This window comes from Neolamprologus multifasciatus, chromosome 1, assembly GCF_963576455.1.
Source record: "Neolamprologus multifasciatus chromosome 1, fNeoMul1.2, whole genome shotgun sequence".
NCBI lineage: Eukaryota > Metazoa > Chordata > Actinopteri > Cichliformes > Cichlidae > Neolamprologus > Neolamprologus multifasciatus.
In genome coordinates this window covers 17162134-17181133 of record NC_140439.1, presented here as the reverse complement: position 1 = coordinate 17181133, position 19000 = coordinate 17162134, and the positions used below count along the sequence as shown (strand labels likewise).

Sequence of the window (19000 nt, the reverse complement as noted above, 5' to 3'; positions counted from 1 at the left end):
CATTGTGTTGTTCTTTGTGGAACATCTAATATTAATGGTATGTATTGATGATGATAATGACAAGAAACACAGTAAAAAGGTTCTGATTTATTCATTAGACACGGGTAGAATCTAATTCAATCAGCATATATGTAAAAAAGAAATCTTCACTGCCAAAAAGAGTAATTACAGAATATTTTATGGTTCAGTATGTTTTGTGTTGACATGGCTTCCAAAAAGATTAACAGATGCTGGAATGAAGGATCAGTCACCAAAAAAGGCAAATTAATATGCAAGAAAATTAGTCTTATAAAATAATCATGTATACAAAAACAAGAACATATTTAAAATCTCAGGCTTGTATGAGTCATTACTGAGCCATCCAAGAATGAGAGCAAACAACGCCAGACATGGACACACATTTTAACACATTTTCTGCCCTGTAGCATGCACACCTCGTTTCCTCGTGACTGATCATTTCAACTCAAATTTCTCACTGTCTCACTTTCTTTTCCTGAGCTAACCACAAAACTTAGCAGTGAGCCCTTTTGTTAGCGTGTCCACTAAAACATGAGGCACATTAGATCTAAGGCCTGTGCTTTTACAGCATTCGTTTTACGAATTTCAAATGTGCCCAGAAAGGGGAAAAAAAAACAAACAAGCCTCCAAAGGCATGATCTGTGTCCTGAACTGCTTGTGAATCACACAGGCATCCTTTCTGTGGCATACTGTTCACCCTAACGTGGGTCATACATGTTGGCAAGTTTCTTAAAGCGTGGTCCCCAGTCATTAAGGTAGTCGTAATCCTGATCTCCATCAGAGCTACCTGAAGCAATAGAGCTGAGGCTTCCTGCAAGTGAGCCATCTCCTTCATAGTCATATATGAGGGCGGTGTCGTATGGAGGCACATTTGGATCATGGTCAGCAGCTTCCAGGCCCTGAGGAAAGAAAATGTTTCTTAGCTGATTAGGGTAAATAAAAAAAGGCTATGGGAATGCTGTTTAACCTGTAAATGGGAGATATATATAGCTGGGTATCATCTGCATAGAAGTGCAGTGTTTTCTAATAATAAATTAGAAATAAATAGTATTGGTGCTACTACAGAACCCTGTGTGACAAAGACTTCCCATATACGTGCTCAAATTGGAATCTATTAGATGGATACAGTCAAACCACTGCAGGACATTTCATTTAATACCAACAGTGTGTTCTAATCTCTGCTGTAAATGATTGTGTCAACAGTGTAAAATGATGCACTGAGGTCTAACGAAACAAGCACAGAAATGGAGCCAATGTCAGAGTCCATAAGAAGATCATTTGTCACCTTCAGTAGTGATGCACTGTAAATCCTGGTTTAAACTCTTTAAATAAACCGTTCCTCTGCAGATGATCATGTAGTCGTTTTACAACTACGCTTTCAAGAATGTTTGAAATAGCAGCATAGTTGGAGATTAGTTGGTTTATAATCAGCTACTATAGTTAGGCCAAGTAAAGGCTTTTTAAGTAGTGGTTTATTTACAGACACTTTAAAGCCTGCAGATTTCAATTCAGTTTTATGTATATAGCACCAATTGAGTACAACAGTTACCTCAAGACACTTTACACTGTTTGGTAAAGACCCTACAATAATAGACAAAAACCTCAACAATCAGACGACCCCCTATAAGCAAGCCCTTGGCAATTAGTGACAAAAAAGTAAGACGTCCTAGCTAACCCTGTCAAACTTCTCGAATTTGTTGTTTTCTCTTTCAGATGAGCAGCAATATCCAGTGTCTGCATTGTGTTGGCACAGACAGATATCTGCTGTACTGAAATTGTTTTTCCAGTGTAATCCATTAGTGTAAAATTAAATGTTATTAAGAAATGGTCAGACAATAAAGGGTTTTGGGGGAAAAGCATTAGCCTTAAGCAGAGATGAGAAGCAGGGTAAAAAGCAGGTTCCTATACAGGAACACTCTCAAAGAAAAAACAAAACAAAACTATAAAGTAGATAATAATCATCTACTTTAAACTTGAAACTTACTTTAAAACCCGTGAAATTCACCCTTGAGTGTGTGAGTCTTTCTGTGCTGTCCTCCATTTAAAATATGGGCATGCCTTCATGATTATACATGTAAACATAAGAAAACACAATCCAAATTTAGTTGTGCTGTGTTTGGTTGTCGTTTAGAATACCTCTTAGTAACTTCATTAGTAAGAGTTTTGAAATCTAATGATGCATATTTGATTTTATGTAGATTTGGATTGAGTTTTTGCTTCAAGAGCAAGTTTTTCTTTTATTTATTGTGTTAAATAAATAAATGGTAGGAGCCTCTCACGTTGTTAATGTAGTCCTCAATTTCAGTAGGATCTGCAGGAGGCCTCCGTGGGTAGGTGGGCGATGGAAGGTTATGTGGGGCGTCCTTTCTAAGGGGCTGCTTCCCTCGAGGAGGAATTCCAGACCCTGGGTAAAAGGACCCCAGGGTGGGGGGTGCATCATGGGGATTCCACAGCAGGTCAATATTAAAGGCGTTCTGCATTGTGAGAGAAAGAAGTCAGACACACTCAAACCATCAGTTACAATGAAATATTATTAACATTCAATTACATTACAAAGAGTAAGACTGTCTTCTGTTCATGTGCCACTGTTTACATGGTCTCCCAACCCGTGTTTTAGCCTTACCTCATCCTCCTCGCCTCCACCTTGCTCATCATAGTTGAAGACATTGTCACGTATGTCGTCTTCAGATTCCCCGATGAGCAGTCCTGTTCCTTTCTTGATGTGGTGGCGTCTTCCACAGGCGGTCAGAGCCACAGCCAGGAGGAGAAGCACTGCAAAAATGAATGTATTAATGTTTATCTGATTATTCATTATCAGTGTTTTTTGTATCTACATTTTGCTTCAAACATAAATGGTCAGTTAACTAATCTAATTATTGCAGCTTTATTTTGTTAATGCATGTTGGGATTTGGATGCATGTTTTGCCTGTTATTCTCATGGCTGGATCATAAGTCTTTGCGATTATGTGTGCACTAAACTGCATGCAAAGCAAGTCACTTATTGCAGGTTTTAAACTATTGTGGCAAACATTTTCACTAAAGCAGCAATATGGATATGGATTATTTTGCACGAATAACCCATCCATCTTGCTAAATCTTTTTGCTTTAAACATTTATTGAAAGGCTGAAATTACTTACACAGCAGGAGTGCAGTGCTCGCCGCAATGATAATGAGTGCGATGAAGTTGATTCCCACACTGGAGCCTAAGATTGCCCCTGCCTCAGACTTGCAGTCTCTGAAGGAGTCACAGAGACAAACAGTGACATTGACCTGAGCCTCAGCACTCAGAGCTGGGCTGCCGGAGTCCGATACCAGCACCATGACGGCATAGTCTCTGACCTCCAGGTCTACAAGCGGCTGAAGCATGGCATGAGTATCTAAAATAAAAGAAAATTTAAAAAGAAAATTAGAGGAAATAAGAATAGCAAGCTCCTAAGTGAACGACCATTAATTCTGCTTCTTGTTGCTCTTTACCATTTACTTGAGTGATGGTCCAGTTGGCTGACAGATCGTCAGGTATTTGAAAGAGGAAGGGTGCAGCTTGGGGAGGAAGGTCTTCATCTACAGCAGTCAGAAGCAAACCATTACGTGACCTGCTGCCGCTTCTGCATACAAAGCCAATCAGGGGGGAAACCTGAGGAGGGAAGTCATTCGTCTCTTTGAGTGTAATCGCCACTGTAGCAGTGGCTGAAACGCCACCAGCATCTATGCAAGAAAAGATAAATACACAATGTATAAATCAATAGCAAAACAATTTCGCATTTTATGAATCAGCTTTGAACATACATAGATTTTTTTTTATGCTAAAAGTCTAGAATGAGTAGACGTGCTGACCTATAACCTTCACAGCAGCAGTGTAGATACTGTTTTTCACATGTGGAGATCTCATGTTAAACTTCCTCTTTGCTGTAATGTCTCCTGTATCTCTGTTGATGTCCACCCAACTCTCAGGATCTTTGCTAATCTCATACCTATCATGCAGACAGCAGAGGAAATTATCCCGTGGTTGCATATTTATTTATTTATTTTAGAAAATAGGAAAACATCTCTTGTTTCACTGCCATATCATACCTCAGATCAGCATTATCAGGGTCAAAGGCAATATTGCTTTTCAGTAATGTGCCAGGTTTCACTGACTCTGGGACTTCAATCTGTATGGGGTCCTCTCTGAAACGTGGGGCTTCATTCTCATTCACAACGCTGACCGTAACTGTGGCAGTGCTCAAAGTCAGCCTGGAAGCCTTGCTGCTCGGAGGATTAAGATTTTCCACGGTCAAAACCAGGCGGTATTCGTTCTGCGCTTCATAATCCAGGGGCTGCAATACAGAACAGCAGAGACTTAAAGTATAAATAAACTAAAACAACAAATTCAGTCATCTCATGTAATCAGAAACAGGATTTAGCATCTGATGGGAAACACAGGTCTATATTTACAAAGTATGTTTTTTAAGAAAAATGAAAAACAAAACACACACAAATGTACGTGAATGTAGCAAATTCAAATTAAAACTCATATGTGGAAAATGAATATGATTTTTTTCTTTAATTTGTCAGAAGGTTCAGTAAATATATTAAATTTTCTGGAAATTATTTCATGGTTCAGGCTTTAAAGCAGGGGTGTCAACACAAGGCCCGGGGGCCAGAATCAGTCTGGCAACACTCCAATCTGACCCACTGAAAGGCTTCAGAAAATGTGGAGGAATGCATAGATTTTCACTTTTTTTCCCCTGTAGACCTCTCCATCACCATTCATAGCATAGGAAAGTAAACTAAAAGATAAACAATTAAATGACGGAAAAGTTCCTGTTTTAAACCATCAACTGAAACATTTGTCTAGGCAATGAACTATCAGGATTTTTAGCATAATTTTCCACATTTATCATGTAGAAAAACAGAGGCTTATTGATAAAACTGTTCTTCTTTTCTTCATGTTAAGACTTCTCAGAGACTAAATGTGTACCTAAATGTCTTTACACTTATACAGAGTAGAGTTTGACTTCTCTGGCCCACTTCAGATCGAGTCTAAATGTAAAATGACATCTCTGCTTTAAAGGGTGGGTGGATCTGAGCACAATGTAGTTTGAATACGAGCCACTAGATGGTGGTGTTTAATTGTGTATGACGGTCTCAATGGCCATGTAGATTTAAAGGGTGATGTCACTTGTTTATGTCAGTATTTTTTGAACATGCGATTTACCGCAATCCTGGACACCAGAAAGATCTTCTTGTCTCGTCATGTCATTTTTTTCTATGGCTATTGCTGTATAAATTATTAATGATTAAATTATCAAATTTATGTAAGTCCCCAACTTTTACCTGTTTAATAATGTTCAATATTTAATAAAGAACCACATTGTTGTCCCTGTTTCTGTGAATGCTTTGGAACCATTCCCTCCTCCCTCCCCCTCCCTGGCTTCACCTTCACCACTGTGAGGACCCCCTGGTTGGTGATGGGATCAGTACGGACAGCAAAGTTTCCTCTGTAGTCATTTAAAATGAAGTATTTGGCCTTCCAGTTTTTCGTTCCAGTATCGTCTCTGTCTGTCACATTCACTCGTCCGAGCTCATAGTCGTTCCTGTTCTCCACCGCTGTCATGCTGTACTACACGCACCACAAACAGAAAAGAAATCACCGATCATGATAACAAATTGAAGTGACAGGTTAGATCCTAAAATTACGGAAAGTATTTTCCTGAGACTTCTGAGGCTTACTGAGGCAGGGCTGAACTGTGGTGCGTGGTTGTTGATGTCAGAAACATGTATGGTTGCCACACCTTCACTTGTTAGTCCCATGCCCCCCATATCAGCCACCTGTAGTTTTAACCTGAATTCTTTCACCACCTACGGGACACAATACAGCACGTTAGTGAAATAAAAGCATTATAAAGCTCTGCAAAAGCCCTCCTCCTGTTTACCTCTCTGTCCAGGCCTACATCTCTTGTGTAGATGGCACCTGTCTCGTTGTTGATGCCAAACATGATCTTGGTAATGGCGTTGGGAGGAATGCTCTCCTGGCCAATGATGGAGTAGCTCAGAACAGCGTTTTCTGTCATTGGGTCGTCTGCATCTGTGGCTGTCACTGTCATTACTGATGTGCCTGTCGTGAATGATTGAGAGCTCAGGTCAGCGGAACAGATCTCATAAAGTCCGTCAAAAGATCCATCAGAGTGGATCACGGATGTGTGGCGATGGTGCTGAGACTGCAGGACTTCATTGAGAAAATGTCCAACTTTACAAAACACTGTGCCTTTAAAATCGACTATTAGGTGAAAAAAATAGTTTGCTTGTTATTGTCTAAATGGGTCATATATGTGCGTACCTGGGACTGAGAACTCAGAGACAGTGCCCACAAACGGGCTGTGAATGAAGACAGGTCTATTGTCATTCTGATCCAGCACTAATATCTCTATGGTGGTCGGATTCTCCAGTCGCTCTCCACTGGGGGACAACGCGAAGGCTTTAAGCTACACACATACACACACACACACACACACACACACACACACACACACACACACACACACACACACACACACACACACACACACACACACACACAAAACAAATACAACAGAAAATGTGTTAGAATCAAATATCACTGTGCTTGCCACAAACATCCAACTATGGAAGCATGATCGGCAGAGCAAAGTTGAAAATTGAACTTGAATTGAACTTATTTTCTCAGAAGTTTTAAATTTTGACTTATACATGGTTGGTTTTTTTCCAGTGGCAGAAACAATCTTCCATATCCAGCAATCCCCTCAAGGTGTCTTTAGACTTTTACATTATCTGAACACAACATGTGTTGGCAGAAAGAAAAGAGCAGGATGTTTGGGTCAGGGTTACATCACAAGTCATATAATCTCAAACATTCAGGAGTCCTTCCCGAGATGCTCATAAAGATCCCTGGAAAGCTGACCTCTGGCTTTGCTTTGTTTAGCTTTTTCCTGTCTGCTTTAAGGCAGAAACACGCTCTGGAACACACGGGAGCTCTTAAACAGCACGTTGTAGCTTGTGTAAGTGAGCACTTCTGGCGACCTGTGCTTTAAAACCTAACTCCCATAAACGCAGTCTTACCGTGAAGCTGCTGTACTTCTCTCTGTCCAGTGGCCGCTTGCTCCTGATCACCCCTGTCTTGTCATCAATCTCAAACAGGTTCTTGGGCTCCTGGTCAACCCCCTGTCCCTCTAACTTGTAGATTACCTCACCGGTGAAGATTTTGTCAGATTTGATCTGGACAGAAAGATTAGAGAAAGCTGATGATCATCAAAAACTTCAAATGAGTCACTTTGTGGACAATTAGGGCCGTGAGAGCTGACATTTAAACTAATGAATACAACAAGTTTGTATTTTTTTTTTAATGTAATAATTTTTCTATAAAATGGCTATTTCTCAGTGTAAGGTATGATTTGTACATTTAGGTCATGGGAAGTCTGCAACAACCACTCTATGTTGTGTGTAATATATTTGAATGAAATTTACAATCAGTGTTGTTCAATATCAAAGAAATCGGCTTAATAGGATTCAGTCCTCACTAATTAACACAATTAGCATGGTGTGGACTTAGTCTTTAGAAGGAAGTCACCAAACTCTTTATTTACTGCACCTGCAAAAGTTAGCACCTTGTTGGGAAATTTGTACAAAGCCTATGAGTGTGCAGTGCCCCTCAGTTTCTCAGATGTCATTATGCCTGGTTTCAAAACAATAAACAAATGTCTTCATGAATGAAGCTTATATATAAAAATTCAGTCAAGAAGCTCTGTATCCCCTCATCTGCATTGCATTGCTGGGTGTGGTGGGGGTTCCTTGGGCTCCTAGTCTCTTTTTTACTTCCCCCCTGCTTTTCCCACGGTGTTGTCATCATCCTGGCCCAATCATTTTCTTGTCTGCCTTTTGCAAGCCAGTCAGCCTCAGTCCCATGTGCTTTAAACCTCACTCTCCTCCGTGCAACCCCCATCCTCCCCCAATCCACCGCTTCCGTGCCAGATAGAGATTCTCGTTCAAATCTCCACCTGCTTCACCTCTGCTAACACCAGTGTCTGGACTCTGGAGGGTTCTGTTCTACTTCCTAACACGGCACTGCTTTGCTATGTTCACTTCTGATCATCAAAAGGTTTATTACTCAAACTTTATATTTCAATAAATCACAAATCATGTTGAGTTCTTCAAATGCTCTCTCCTTATTGATCTGGACTTTACCACCCAATGTGTGATGTCACCATGGTTACTACCTGGATGTTTTATATTCAGTGTATAGTTAGTAAAAATAGATTTTTTATATGGAATATGGATTTATATTTATTAATGACCATGCCAAATAGGCCTGTAACATAAACATGAAAAGCGGTCCGGTGCTTGATTTTGCATGAAAACCACAGACCTGGCAACCCACGAGAGAATATGAAGAAGAAAAAGAAGAGGACGAATGCAGTGATGAATCGATGTGAAAAGTTTTAATTTGGCATTTACCTGGACAAGGTCTTCAGGAATCTGCTTGCTATTCTCTGACACTCTGATTGGAGGAATGATCCAGTCCCTCTTTACTCTGATCAGCCCTTTGCCTCGACTTCTCCATGGGTGAAGGACCTGAGGATGCAACTCTTTCTCACTATGGCGAGGTTCTGCAGAGCTCCACACCTGGAGGAGGAAAAAAAAATTACAGCATGAAACTCACTGGAAAATGAAGTTAGACATTAACCACACACACACACAGACACACACTGCTTCCGACTACTGAGCTGTAATGGAGTTATAATGTGCAGCAGTCAGTGAGATCACATGTAAGTCACCTTCATGGAATACACACATTATATCATTACATTTGCAGCTGTTTAAATCAATGTTGAGAGTCTTCCTCAGAGCTCTAACGCTCCCTGTGGCCTGATGGAATGGCAGCGTAGAGCCGAGGCCATCTGTGATGTAGAGTCTGTGGGATTGTCTGGGGGCTGAAGGGGAGCAGGGCCGCAGATTCAGGTTACATCCACTAACATGTCATCGTCCTTTGATCTGGGTGCAAATTCATCTCAGGACGAGGAAACAAAAACAGTCCTGCTCATTTCACAGGCTCTCCTTCAGCACATTGCTCGTCCTGATTGTGTACGCCCCAAAACACCCACACACACATTACATGCGAGCAGCCCACTCACACAACAGCTGTCGACTATGGATTTAGATCCTGTGCTTTCCCACCCGCATTCCCGCTCACACTCACAAATTCCCCTTTATGCTCAGCTCTGCACCTGACTGGGAGTTTGGGGTCACCTTACGGATCTGTTCGGCTGTAGGAATTCCACAGACACGCTCATATACATGATTCCCCCCCACTCATATATGCACACACAGAGAGACTGACATACATGCATGTGCAGAGACCAAACACCCACCCCCGCATAAGCTTATATACACATTTCCGTAAGTTGCTTCCTGCTTCTCTCTGGGATTTGACTGTTCTCAGGATTACTCCTCATATGTTTAAGAGCTCAGAGGCTCGACCCACAAGACCAGAAATAAATGCAGATCTATCAGCTATGCAAATGGCTTTCTCATATATCTCTCTTTGCATTTACACACATGCAGCACCTTTCTAACTATTAATTGTTAACCTATTTCATGAGAGTTTTATAGGGTGTGTAAATATGCTGAGTAATGGATAAAGAAAATTGTGAATATTTTTTAAACGGGCTGTGAGCCCATCCTGTCTCTAGGGTGAGTGATCTGCTATACTGATCCTCTGGTATGCTGCTGGGACAGTGAATGGAGGAATGGCAGCCACTGCTGGCATCTGCAGGTCGAGTCAGAGGGCAGGCTAATCTTAGACCGTTCTATATTCCCAACGCCTGGATACCTATTTAACTTTTCGTAGCCATTAACATCTACACACTGGCAAAGATGTTTACACTCAGATTCCAGCAGTGCGTGTCACCCACACCAAATCGCTTTGATAGTTATCTCCTTTCATACTAAAGACTTCCGATATACGAACTCACAAACTTCTATAGCACACATACTGCATTGTTGGTTAATCTTAAAATCAACAACAGCTGCATCACAGTTGCTCCCCTCCTCTCCAAATACAGAACTTTCTAATTTTGTCCGAATTGGTCACATTTAAGAATTCACACACAGCCAGCTGCAGTGAAGTCAGTAACAATGCAAGTTCATGCAACTGAAAAACTTTGCAGAGCTCATCTCGTCTGCTTTATTTAAAAGACTGAAAACAGGTTTGTTGGACAAAGAAACAATTTTTGTAGCTTTTCCTCTGTCAGGAACCTGCTTACTTTTCTCTAACACTCCACTATGGTGGTGGTCTGCGTGCAAACCCAGTATATTTTAAATAAAGCGAGAAATATGTGATTGAAGTGCAGACCTCCAGCTTTGATTCAAGAGATTTAAATTTATCAACCATCCACTTTCTTCCGCTTAAATGCAAAAACTGAAGAGAATGCACTCTCAGGAAGAGCATGCAAACACCACAAAGAAAAGCCTCAATCAGATGAATGAACTTATTAACTGTGTAGAAGAGGGTTATCAAAGATAAGACCTAAGGGCCAAAATTGTCCCGCCAAAGACTCCAATCTGGCCTGCTGGATAGCAGTGGAAAATGTGAAGGAGGACTTTTAACTGTACTTTTAACAAGTTTTACAACTTTTCCAGCTGATAAAAATCTTCTTCATGGCCTTTTACACTAAACCAAAGTAATTAAGGTAAACTTTTTAGTTACTTAAATACCTATAGTATTAGAAGTACAGTTAGTATGTTAGTTAAGCTTCTTGACTGACGGAAAGGGGCGTGTCAGTGGGCCGACCCACTGAAGATCTAAGTTGGCTGTAGGTGGCCCATGATGTAAATGAGTAGGACTTACAGCCATTTAATACCGTATCTTCCATTTCCCTTTCAGAGGCTTGAAATTTTAAAATATGAGGCCCATAGATGAGATGTGTAAGTGACGCATGTCATAGGCTAAACCCCCCCCCAACAACAACTAAAAAAACAAAAACAAATCTATAGAAAAAGCGACTGATTCATTCTTTTTTTAAAAAAATGAATGCACTGAGAAGCTCAGCAACACAAAAACGCCAGACAAATCAGAGAAGACAGTTAAAGTGGATGATGATGGGGTTATTTCCATGGTGAAGAAAACACCATCACAACATCAGCAACAAGAGGTTTTCAAACATGAACCCCTGAAAGACAGTTAACCACACCTGATAACAAATCAACATTTAACTTTTTCTTTCTTTGTTTCTCTTTTTAAACACTCTGAATCACTGACTTGTCCCATTGCTTCAACTTAAGATGAGGCTGTGTTTTGGAAGACAGTGTCTCCATCAGCACTGTTGAAATGCTTTTACCAGACCGAAATGCGGCAGCACCAAAGTGTCGTGTTACCAATTAGACCGGCGAGTGCCTCTCCTGACAGGCTGAGCGACGACACCACACACAGATTAACTGTTTTTAGAGGCTTTTCCCAGATACTTTTACAGTTTGGCCTTTCACCTCGGACCCTCACAGGACCACGGATGCCTGGTTTGGGGACGACGTGCCTTCACAGCAAGAACCATTAAGCACTCTAAGGAGTCTTTAACTGGTTCGAGAAAATTTGACTCTAACTCACTGATGCCGGCTTCGGAGAAAAAAGCATACCATCACATTGTGAAGAGTACTGAAATACTGTGAAGCAAGAGATGGATATGTGTTATGTTGCATGAGGTAAGTTCCACTGGGGGAAAAATCTATTAGGTTTTCTGTTGCACATAACGTTTTCTAAGTGATGTAATTTGCAGTAAAAACGAACTTTCTTAAATTACTTTAATACTTAGTATTAAAAGAAAAGATACGCAGACACATATCTGTTCCATCCAAACACAATGTCAGGTATGCATACCAGCAATTCATCATGATTACTGTAAAACTACTGCCACTATTGTCAACCCTGCAAATGCACTCAATCTGAGACAGTCCTTCACAGAGCCCTCTGAGCTGTCCACCTTCCAAGTACTGTTACTGTTACAAATGCATTATTTGTTGGACATGAGCCACTCTCTGCAAGGCATGCCTGTTACAAAAAAGGCAATGGAAATGTATGCCACAGGTTCCAAAACAATGTTTTTTCCCACAATATGGGAGTCATCTGAAATATTCTGTAAAGTAGAGACACGAGTTACAAGGTGTAAAATAGTGAAGGATAACAGGGACAGATTAAAAGCAAAAGCAAGGCTTTTTATTGATGAAGTCTTGTCCCTGACAATTCACTGTGTCTGTAGTGAAGTCTGCACCTCTGTTTATCCATGTACTAAATCTCAATCAGCCCGAGTATCTTCTTTCTGCATGCGTTTGTGTCAGTCGCAACAGTCGCACAAATAGCTCAAGAAAACACTGAGTGTTTGAGAAGCCACGCCTGCAGCATACCAGGGAGTCCCCCCGGCCACAGGCTAGAGGTCACACAGGTGTCCCTCAGGTCACTTCTGTTACCGGACCTCAAGCAGAGACTCTCGACCGCTCAGCCACCAGCAGTACTGATCCCACAGCTCCACTCTTTGCTAAGTCATGATTGCCTGACATGGGCATATACACCCTATTTATGGTGGCACAACAAGTGTGCCTCCCCCTTAGAACAGATGTCTGAGCTTTAGAAATGCAATGCAAGGCTGTCAAATTCAGCTAAAAGTAGATTTGTTAGGGGCAAAAATAAGCATGGAGTTACTAAATAATAAAATTAAACAACGTGATCTGTGAAGTGTTGGGTTATATTAAAGTGACCAGTACAATTATTGTACTGGTCACTTTACAATCATCCACACAGAACTTCACACTCAGACTGCAGCCTTACTTGTGGTTCCTAAGATAAAAGTAGAATAGGAGGCAGAGCTTTCAGCTGTGGACCCAGCTCCCTGGTTGGATTCAGGAGATTCAGGAAACAGACATCCTCTCTACTTTTAAGATTAGACTTAAAACTTTCCACTCTGATAAAGCTTATAGTTAAGGCTCGATCAGATGACCAAGAATCCTCCCTGAGTTATGCTGCATCAGGTCCAGGCTGCTAGGAACCACTCTGCATTTAATCATTAGTTATTAATAATCTCAGGCTCGACCACAGCATGTCTTTTGTCCTGTACTCCTCCTTTCATCCCCAATCAATCACGGCAGATGGTTGCCCCTCCCTGACCCTGTTAAAAGGGAGTTTTTCCTTCCCACTCTTGCCAATCCTTGCTCATAGGGGGTTGTGTGATCACAGTCTTTACCTTTAATATAAAGCACCTTGAGGCCTTTAGTAAAGAAAATGCATTGTACAAATTCTATTAACTGGAATATATAAAACAACAAAAACAGTCTATTCATCCTCAAGACCTCTTAGACTCATCACTGTAAGCTCATACTGTTGGGAAATATGTGATTAAAACCTACTTAGTGGAAATTTAAAGTTTCCAGGAATAAAAAAACATTATGCAAGATAATAATCTTGGGCTTGAATTATTCACAATATAACAGCCACTAAATTCAGGAACATCAAAACAAGGAAACTCAAAGTAATAGTTCTCATGAAAAAGAAGTTATGACAGTATTTAACAAACTACTCAGTAGTAAAGTCTTTAGCAGTTTTCAAGAAATGCTGTATGCGTCCAAGTCATTTGGATGTCCTTTTAACATCTCTGTATGTGTTAATTTACGATTTCACCAGGGATACAAATGGTCCATGGTAGAAACCCATCACAGCACTGCTGCTGAGTTATTCTTGAGGGTCCGTGAGCATATGTATGACCTCTAAATCACCAACTGTCACCACATGGCTTTCCACGTCTCAGTCTGTAAGAAAGAGGCAACACAAAGAAAAGGAAATTGACTTTACTGCTTAGCTGAATCTTTTTTTTTTTTATGAAATTGAAGTTGTATTTTGTACCCTTTGCTCTTTCTGAAACTCTAGCTAGCGCAAACAGCCTGCAGGTATCCACACCCAGCAGGACCTGTGATTCAGACCCTCTGACTGATTGTTTCCGATGAGTGAGACCTCAGCGCCAGCTGGCCAGCCGCTCCACACTCTTGATTTGTACCCGATTTCATGGTCCAGATGCGACGCACTCCTCTTTCCGCAAGGGGGGATTACAGAGCGGGACAAATGGCATCGCATATGCATCTGGGAACAGCTGCGGCTGTTGCCCTCTCTTCGCCACAGCGTACCCAAAGCAGGCACCAACACTCGAGTTCAAACAGCTTACTGAAAAATTAAAACACAACTGAAAGCTATCAGGTGACACTAGTGAAAGCCTTTGGAGTGGCCTGACAACCGCTGATGGTTCAATTAATTTTACTCTGATTATTTATGTAGCAAAGACCTTGACAAATTTCTTTCACTTATGAAGTGTACACAGAAGAGAAACAATGCCCAAAATGTTTGTGCATTTGCCCAGCGTGTCCATCTGTAACGTCTTAGGACCACTGGCTGGGATTACTTTGAACACATTTCTTTTTCATTCAGATTGAAGATTTGGGGTAAGTTGTTTATATGTTATGTGTGTTAATTCGGTCTGTTGTATACACGTGGCGACTCGCTAAAATAGAACCGTTTGGCATGTGCAAAAATAATGAATACAAGATGCATTTGTCTTCCTTCCTTCCCTTCTTTTATTTTACACCTTTGACTCATTCATCCTAGAAGATGGATGTCTGTTCAGCTCAATCGCTGCTGTAAGATTTGTATTAAAAGATTTTGTATTAAAAACAAGCTGTCTCCGGAAAACTGCCTAAACTTTGAAGAAGGTATTTGTGGAAAGGGCAGAAGTGTGTGTCCAATTACACATTTGCATTTTTACAACCCTTTTTATAGGTTTTATGCACAGACAGGCAGACATACTCAGGGAGAATGCAGCTAAAGAGTAATCAGTTTGATTTGTTTACGTACTCCTCTTCTGATTGGTTTATGGAACGGTTTACTCCACACATGGGCTTTGCATCAGTTTCATCTTGTTTGCTTTGGTTGAAGGGTTCATACGGTACATTTCTATTGTGTTTGGGCATTTAAACCAATCTCAATCAAAAATCAGTCATTACAGCAGTGCAGAAGAATAATATACTTAGAGTTTCTAGACTCTAAGCTCATCACTCCCCAAAAGTATGATACAAATAAAAATTAGGGATTGATGAGGAAACAACTGCCTAGAGTTTTGAAGTGGATGCTGGGCTGGTGTAGAGGTCTACACAGGAAGTGGCAGCCAGAACAGAAATCTGTATCTGCAATCTTCTTAAACGTTTTACTGAACTGGATTGGTGACATGAGGAGATTGTGACACGTATAAAGGCTTTGGTCCAGTGTTGGAAGCTGCATGGCAAACCACAACATATATCAAATCCGAAATAAGGCAACAGGTATTTGGGAAGTTCTCATATGTGAACAACAATTGCTTACGTTGTAATTGGACCAATACTTATATAGCACCCTTCTACTTAACTCAAAGGAAATTCTACCAAAAGTCAAATTCACTCACTCACACAGTACAGTCCAAAGACATGAGGTTAGGGTTATTGGTCATTCTAAATTGGCCATTGGTGTGAATGTCTCTCTGTGTCAGCCCTGCGTCATACTGGCAACCAGTCCAGGGTGTACCCTGCCTCTCGGCTATGGTAGATGGGACAGGCTCCAGCCCCCGCGTGACCATGGTAAGGATAAGCTGAAGACCATGAAAGAATGATTTTAGCATTGGACACCGACCACTGTACCTACCATAAATCTGCTGCTCTATGTGTGCTAAAAGACAGTTTTCAGAAGAGCCATAAATGATTGCTTTTTTTTTTATAGGTTATATTGTATTATATGGATGTATTACTCTCACTCTGGGACTTGTAACACCTCCAGTGTTTGAAGGAGCAATGTGATCCCCTATCACCCTCCACACACAGAGCCTAAGCAGCTGTCTGATATCAGACCTGAGGACTGGGATCCTGAACTGTAAAGGTCACTTCAGTGTTTACTGAGCTTTCAAATCATTTACAGGATTATTTATTTATGTGCATATGAAGAGTTATAAATAAAATGGTTACTGATGTCCTGTGACAAAATAGCTTCCTCCGTAGCCGGTGTCAGTGATTTATCACACGCGTGACCAAAAGAGACAATGTATATTATCTCATTATTATTAGTTACCGAATACCCAAATGATCCAAGCAGCAGATCAGAGAAACCGGCGGAAAACATGCGAACCGTTCATTTTGATAGCTTTATAGGATCAGCCACATTTATAGTGAATTATAAAACATCATGGCAAGACTTCCCTCACGAAACCTGGGCTGCATTACTACTCCAAACAGAGAAGAGGACTGATGGTGGTTGGAAGGGCTGTGGGCAATAAGTCAGTTTACATTGTCCTCCATTATAGATTTCATAATGGTGTCTGCTGACAGGGGCTACTAATGATGCCATGAGCCCTCTGTACACATCTGGAGTCTCCTGTTCCTCAAAACACTCCATCATCCTCCCCAGACTTGGATGTAATGTTTATATCAGGCCCGATCTCTGATTGCAGAGCCGGTGAATGGTGCGTCTATTGATGAAAATGAGTTACTGCTTGGCCAAGGACATGTTTCAGGTAAAAACATAAACTGTATATTTAAAGAGCAGAGCAGCTAAAGGTCGTCCTCTAAACAAGAGCACGAGCAGGAAGCAGAGAGGTTCTTGGAAGCTGGCCCAGTGTAGATCCGTACAGATTCACACGGTCGCAGCCAGTCTAATACATGCGTTCAGTTACTTGTCGCTGATATTTTTATAGCATGCAGAAAGTGGAGCACATGTACTCCCTCCAATAGCTCAGGCACCTGTGCGCGCGCGCACACACACACACACACACACACACACACACACACACACACACACACACACACACACACACACACACGTAGCCTAAAGCTCCAATAAATCATGAAATTTTGTTCATCTCAGTCAACAGGTGGTATGAGGAGACAAAGATTTTTTCTTACCCGACAAACCAACGTAGCGAGCGCGCACACCATCAACATCCGGACCGCCATCCTCAATTCCTACACTCAGAAACTCAGCACAGACAGATCTCTGATGACTGAAAAATCTGAGGGTCCACACAAAGAACCGGGCTGCTGAGCGGCTCCCCTGAACAAAACAGGCCTGACTCTCCAACCCTGAAACCCGTCCCTCTCTTCCCTTCTCTCCAACCTCTCTCAAACTGTCTCTCTCTCCCCCTTTTCCTCTCCCAGCATCTGTCTCTCACAGCTCCACCCTGTCCATAGCTGGGGTATGTCTCACAGTCATCGAGTTAGAATTTCAGAAGCAGGCCTCCCATGTATCCCAGCACATGTGCTGTCACTCACAAGTCCAGTGAGAGAGAGAGAGGGAGAGGGAGAGAGAGCCAGGGCAGCTGTTAGCGGTGCAGACAGACACTGTGTCTTCACCAGTGAATGAGTTTTAAACACTTCAGAGACACAAAGCAAAAGAAGTGAATGAAAGAAAGACCAGACGGGATGTAAAACAATTAAAAATGAATTATTAGTTCTGTTGCATTAAACTGCAGAACTAATCGCTATGTTGATTCTTTTTAAGCTGATTTCTCCTCTAAAAGTCTTTTTAGTGATTACAGCTTGGAAAAGAGTGAGCCTATAGGAGAGAGAAAGTTGAACCATTTCCAGTTAATCAATCTAATCTAACACCTGCAAATCCACACCTCAATTTTATAAAGCAAGGGTGTCAAACATAAGGCTCGGGGGCCAGAATCAGCATGCCAAAGACTCCAATCTGGCCCACTGGAAGGTTTTGGAAAATGTGAAGGAGGGCTGAGATTTTAGATTTTTAACTATAGCTTTTCCTACTGATGAAGACCTCCTCCATTCATGCAACACCAGTGTAATTAAGCAATAGATAAACAATTAAATGGCAAATGTCAGGGTATTTTTTTACAATGTCTCCACAGTAAAAAACAAACAAACAAATAAATAAATCTATTAAAAAAAACAGTTTTATAATTAAAATAACCGAGGCACACTGTTAAAAGTGCACTCCTTTTTCTTATGCTCAGATATTTCAGGGATTAAATGAGACCTTAAGCTTCTTTACACTGACAGGACTCTATCCTGTCAGTGTAAACTAATTTCATTAGTCTGGCATACTTCAGGTCAAAGTGGGCCGGATCTGGCCCACAGTGCAAAATAAAACGGCTATAAAGGGCAAGTGAACAGATGACTTTAGTGGAGGATTTCTTCAGAATGTAAAACAAATGTGTTGTCATATGTGTGCAGTGATATAGCATCTGGAAAAACTGTGATGGACACTGCGGAGCTATGACAGCACCAGCTCTGCGTGCGGGCAGATGCAACTCCAGTCAGATCTGTTTCTCACCTTAATGAGCTCATGAGGAGGCATTTCATGGATGATGATGCCGTAAAGATTTCAGGCTCTCAACTGCTCAAAAGCTCAGACTCAAATATTGTTTCAAAACCAGTATTGCTCCACTTACAAATACATAAAAAAAACAAACTCTGCATGTCCTCCTTCACTTCCTGTCTTCCTCTTTTCCTCCTGCCTGGCAGCTGTCCGATATATCCACCATCCCTCCTCTGTACATGTCAAAACCATCTCAGCCTTGCCTCTAACTTCATCTCCAAATCACTCTACCTGAGTTGTCCTTCTGATATACCCATTAATCTTGTCCACCAACTAATGCTTAAAAATATCACATAACTCTTAAAAGCTTGGCTCATTTTTCAAAAAAGTATCTCACAGGGCAGATTGAGCAATTTATATATTGCTTTCCAGAGCCAGGTTTTGGCAATAATAAACACACACGCACAAATGTTGCATTCATAAACATTTATAACTGTTTATGTTAGAAGATGAGCTGTTTAAAACTGAAGACAATTCGCTGCTTTGCGGTTCAGTACAAAGGGCGCGTCTGATATGTGCAGCGTTTTCGTGGAACTTCTTCAGCTGAAGAGGTTTCGATTGTGGATAAAATGAAAAACTTTCGC

At 41.2% G+C, this 19000-nt stretch overlaps 1 protein-coding gene across 1 annotated transcript; it reads right to left on the bottom strand.

Annotated features, from left to right (window-relative positions):
• Positions 1–67: 67 nt before the first annotated feature.
• On the bottom strand, positions 68–17355 carry cdh15 (cadherin 15, type 1, M-cadherin (myotubule)). The gene is made up of 14 exons (XM_085167090.1): positions 16985–17355; positions 8489–8656; positions 7097–7252; positions 6339–6483; positions 5935–6116; positions 5732–5860; positions 5439–5621; positions 4091–4335; positions 3854–3990; positions 3494–3724; positions 3157–3396; positions 2642–2790; positions 2298–2492; positions 68–917 (listed from the first exon to the last, which is right to left on the bottom strand). Exons 1-14 carry the CDS (start codon positions 17033–17035, stop codon positions 717–719), a joined length of 2412 nt encoding a protein of 803 aa, XP_085023216.1. The 5' UTR covers positions 17036–17355; the 3' UTR covers positions 68–716.
• Between the last annotated feature and the right edge of the window lie 1645 nt (positions 17356–19000).

Coding starts and splice junctions, on each gene's coding strand:
- cdh15 (XM_085167090.1), bottom strand. CDS start 17,035: ATGGCGGTCCGGATGTTGATGGTGTGCGCGCTCGCTACGTTGGTTTGT. Junction 7,253..8,488: donor TTCCTGAAGACCTTGTCCAG/GTAAATGCCAAA, acceptor CTTTCTGTCCAG/ATCAAATCTGACAAAATCTT. Junction 918..2,297: donor TTGAGGACTACATTAACAAC/GTGAGAGGCTCC, acceptor TTCTTTCCTCAG/GGCCTGGAAGCTGCTGACCA.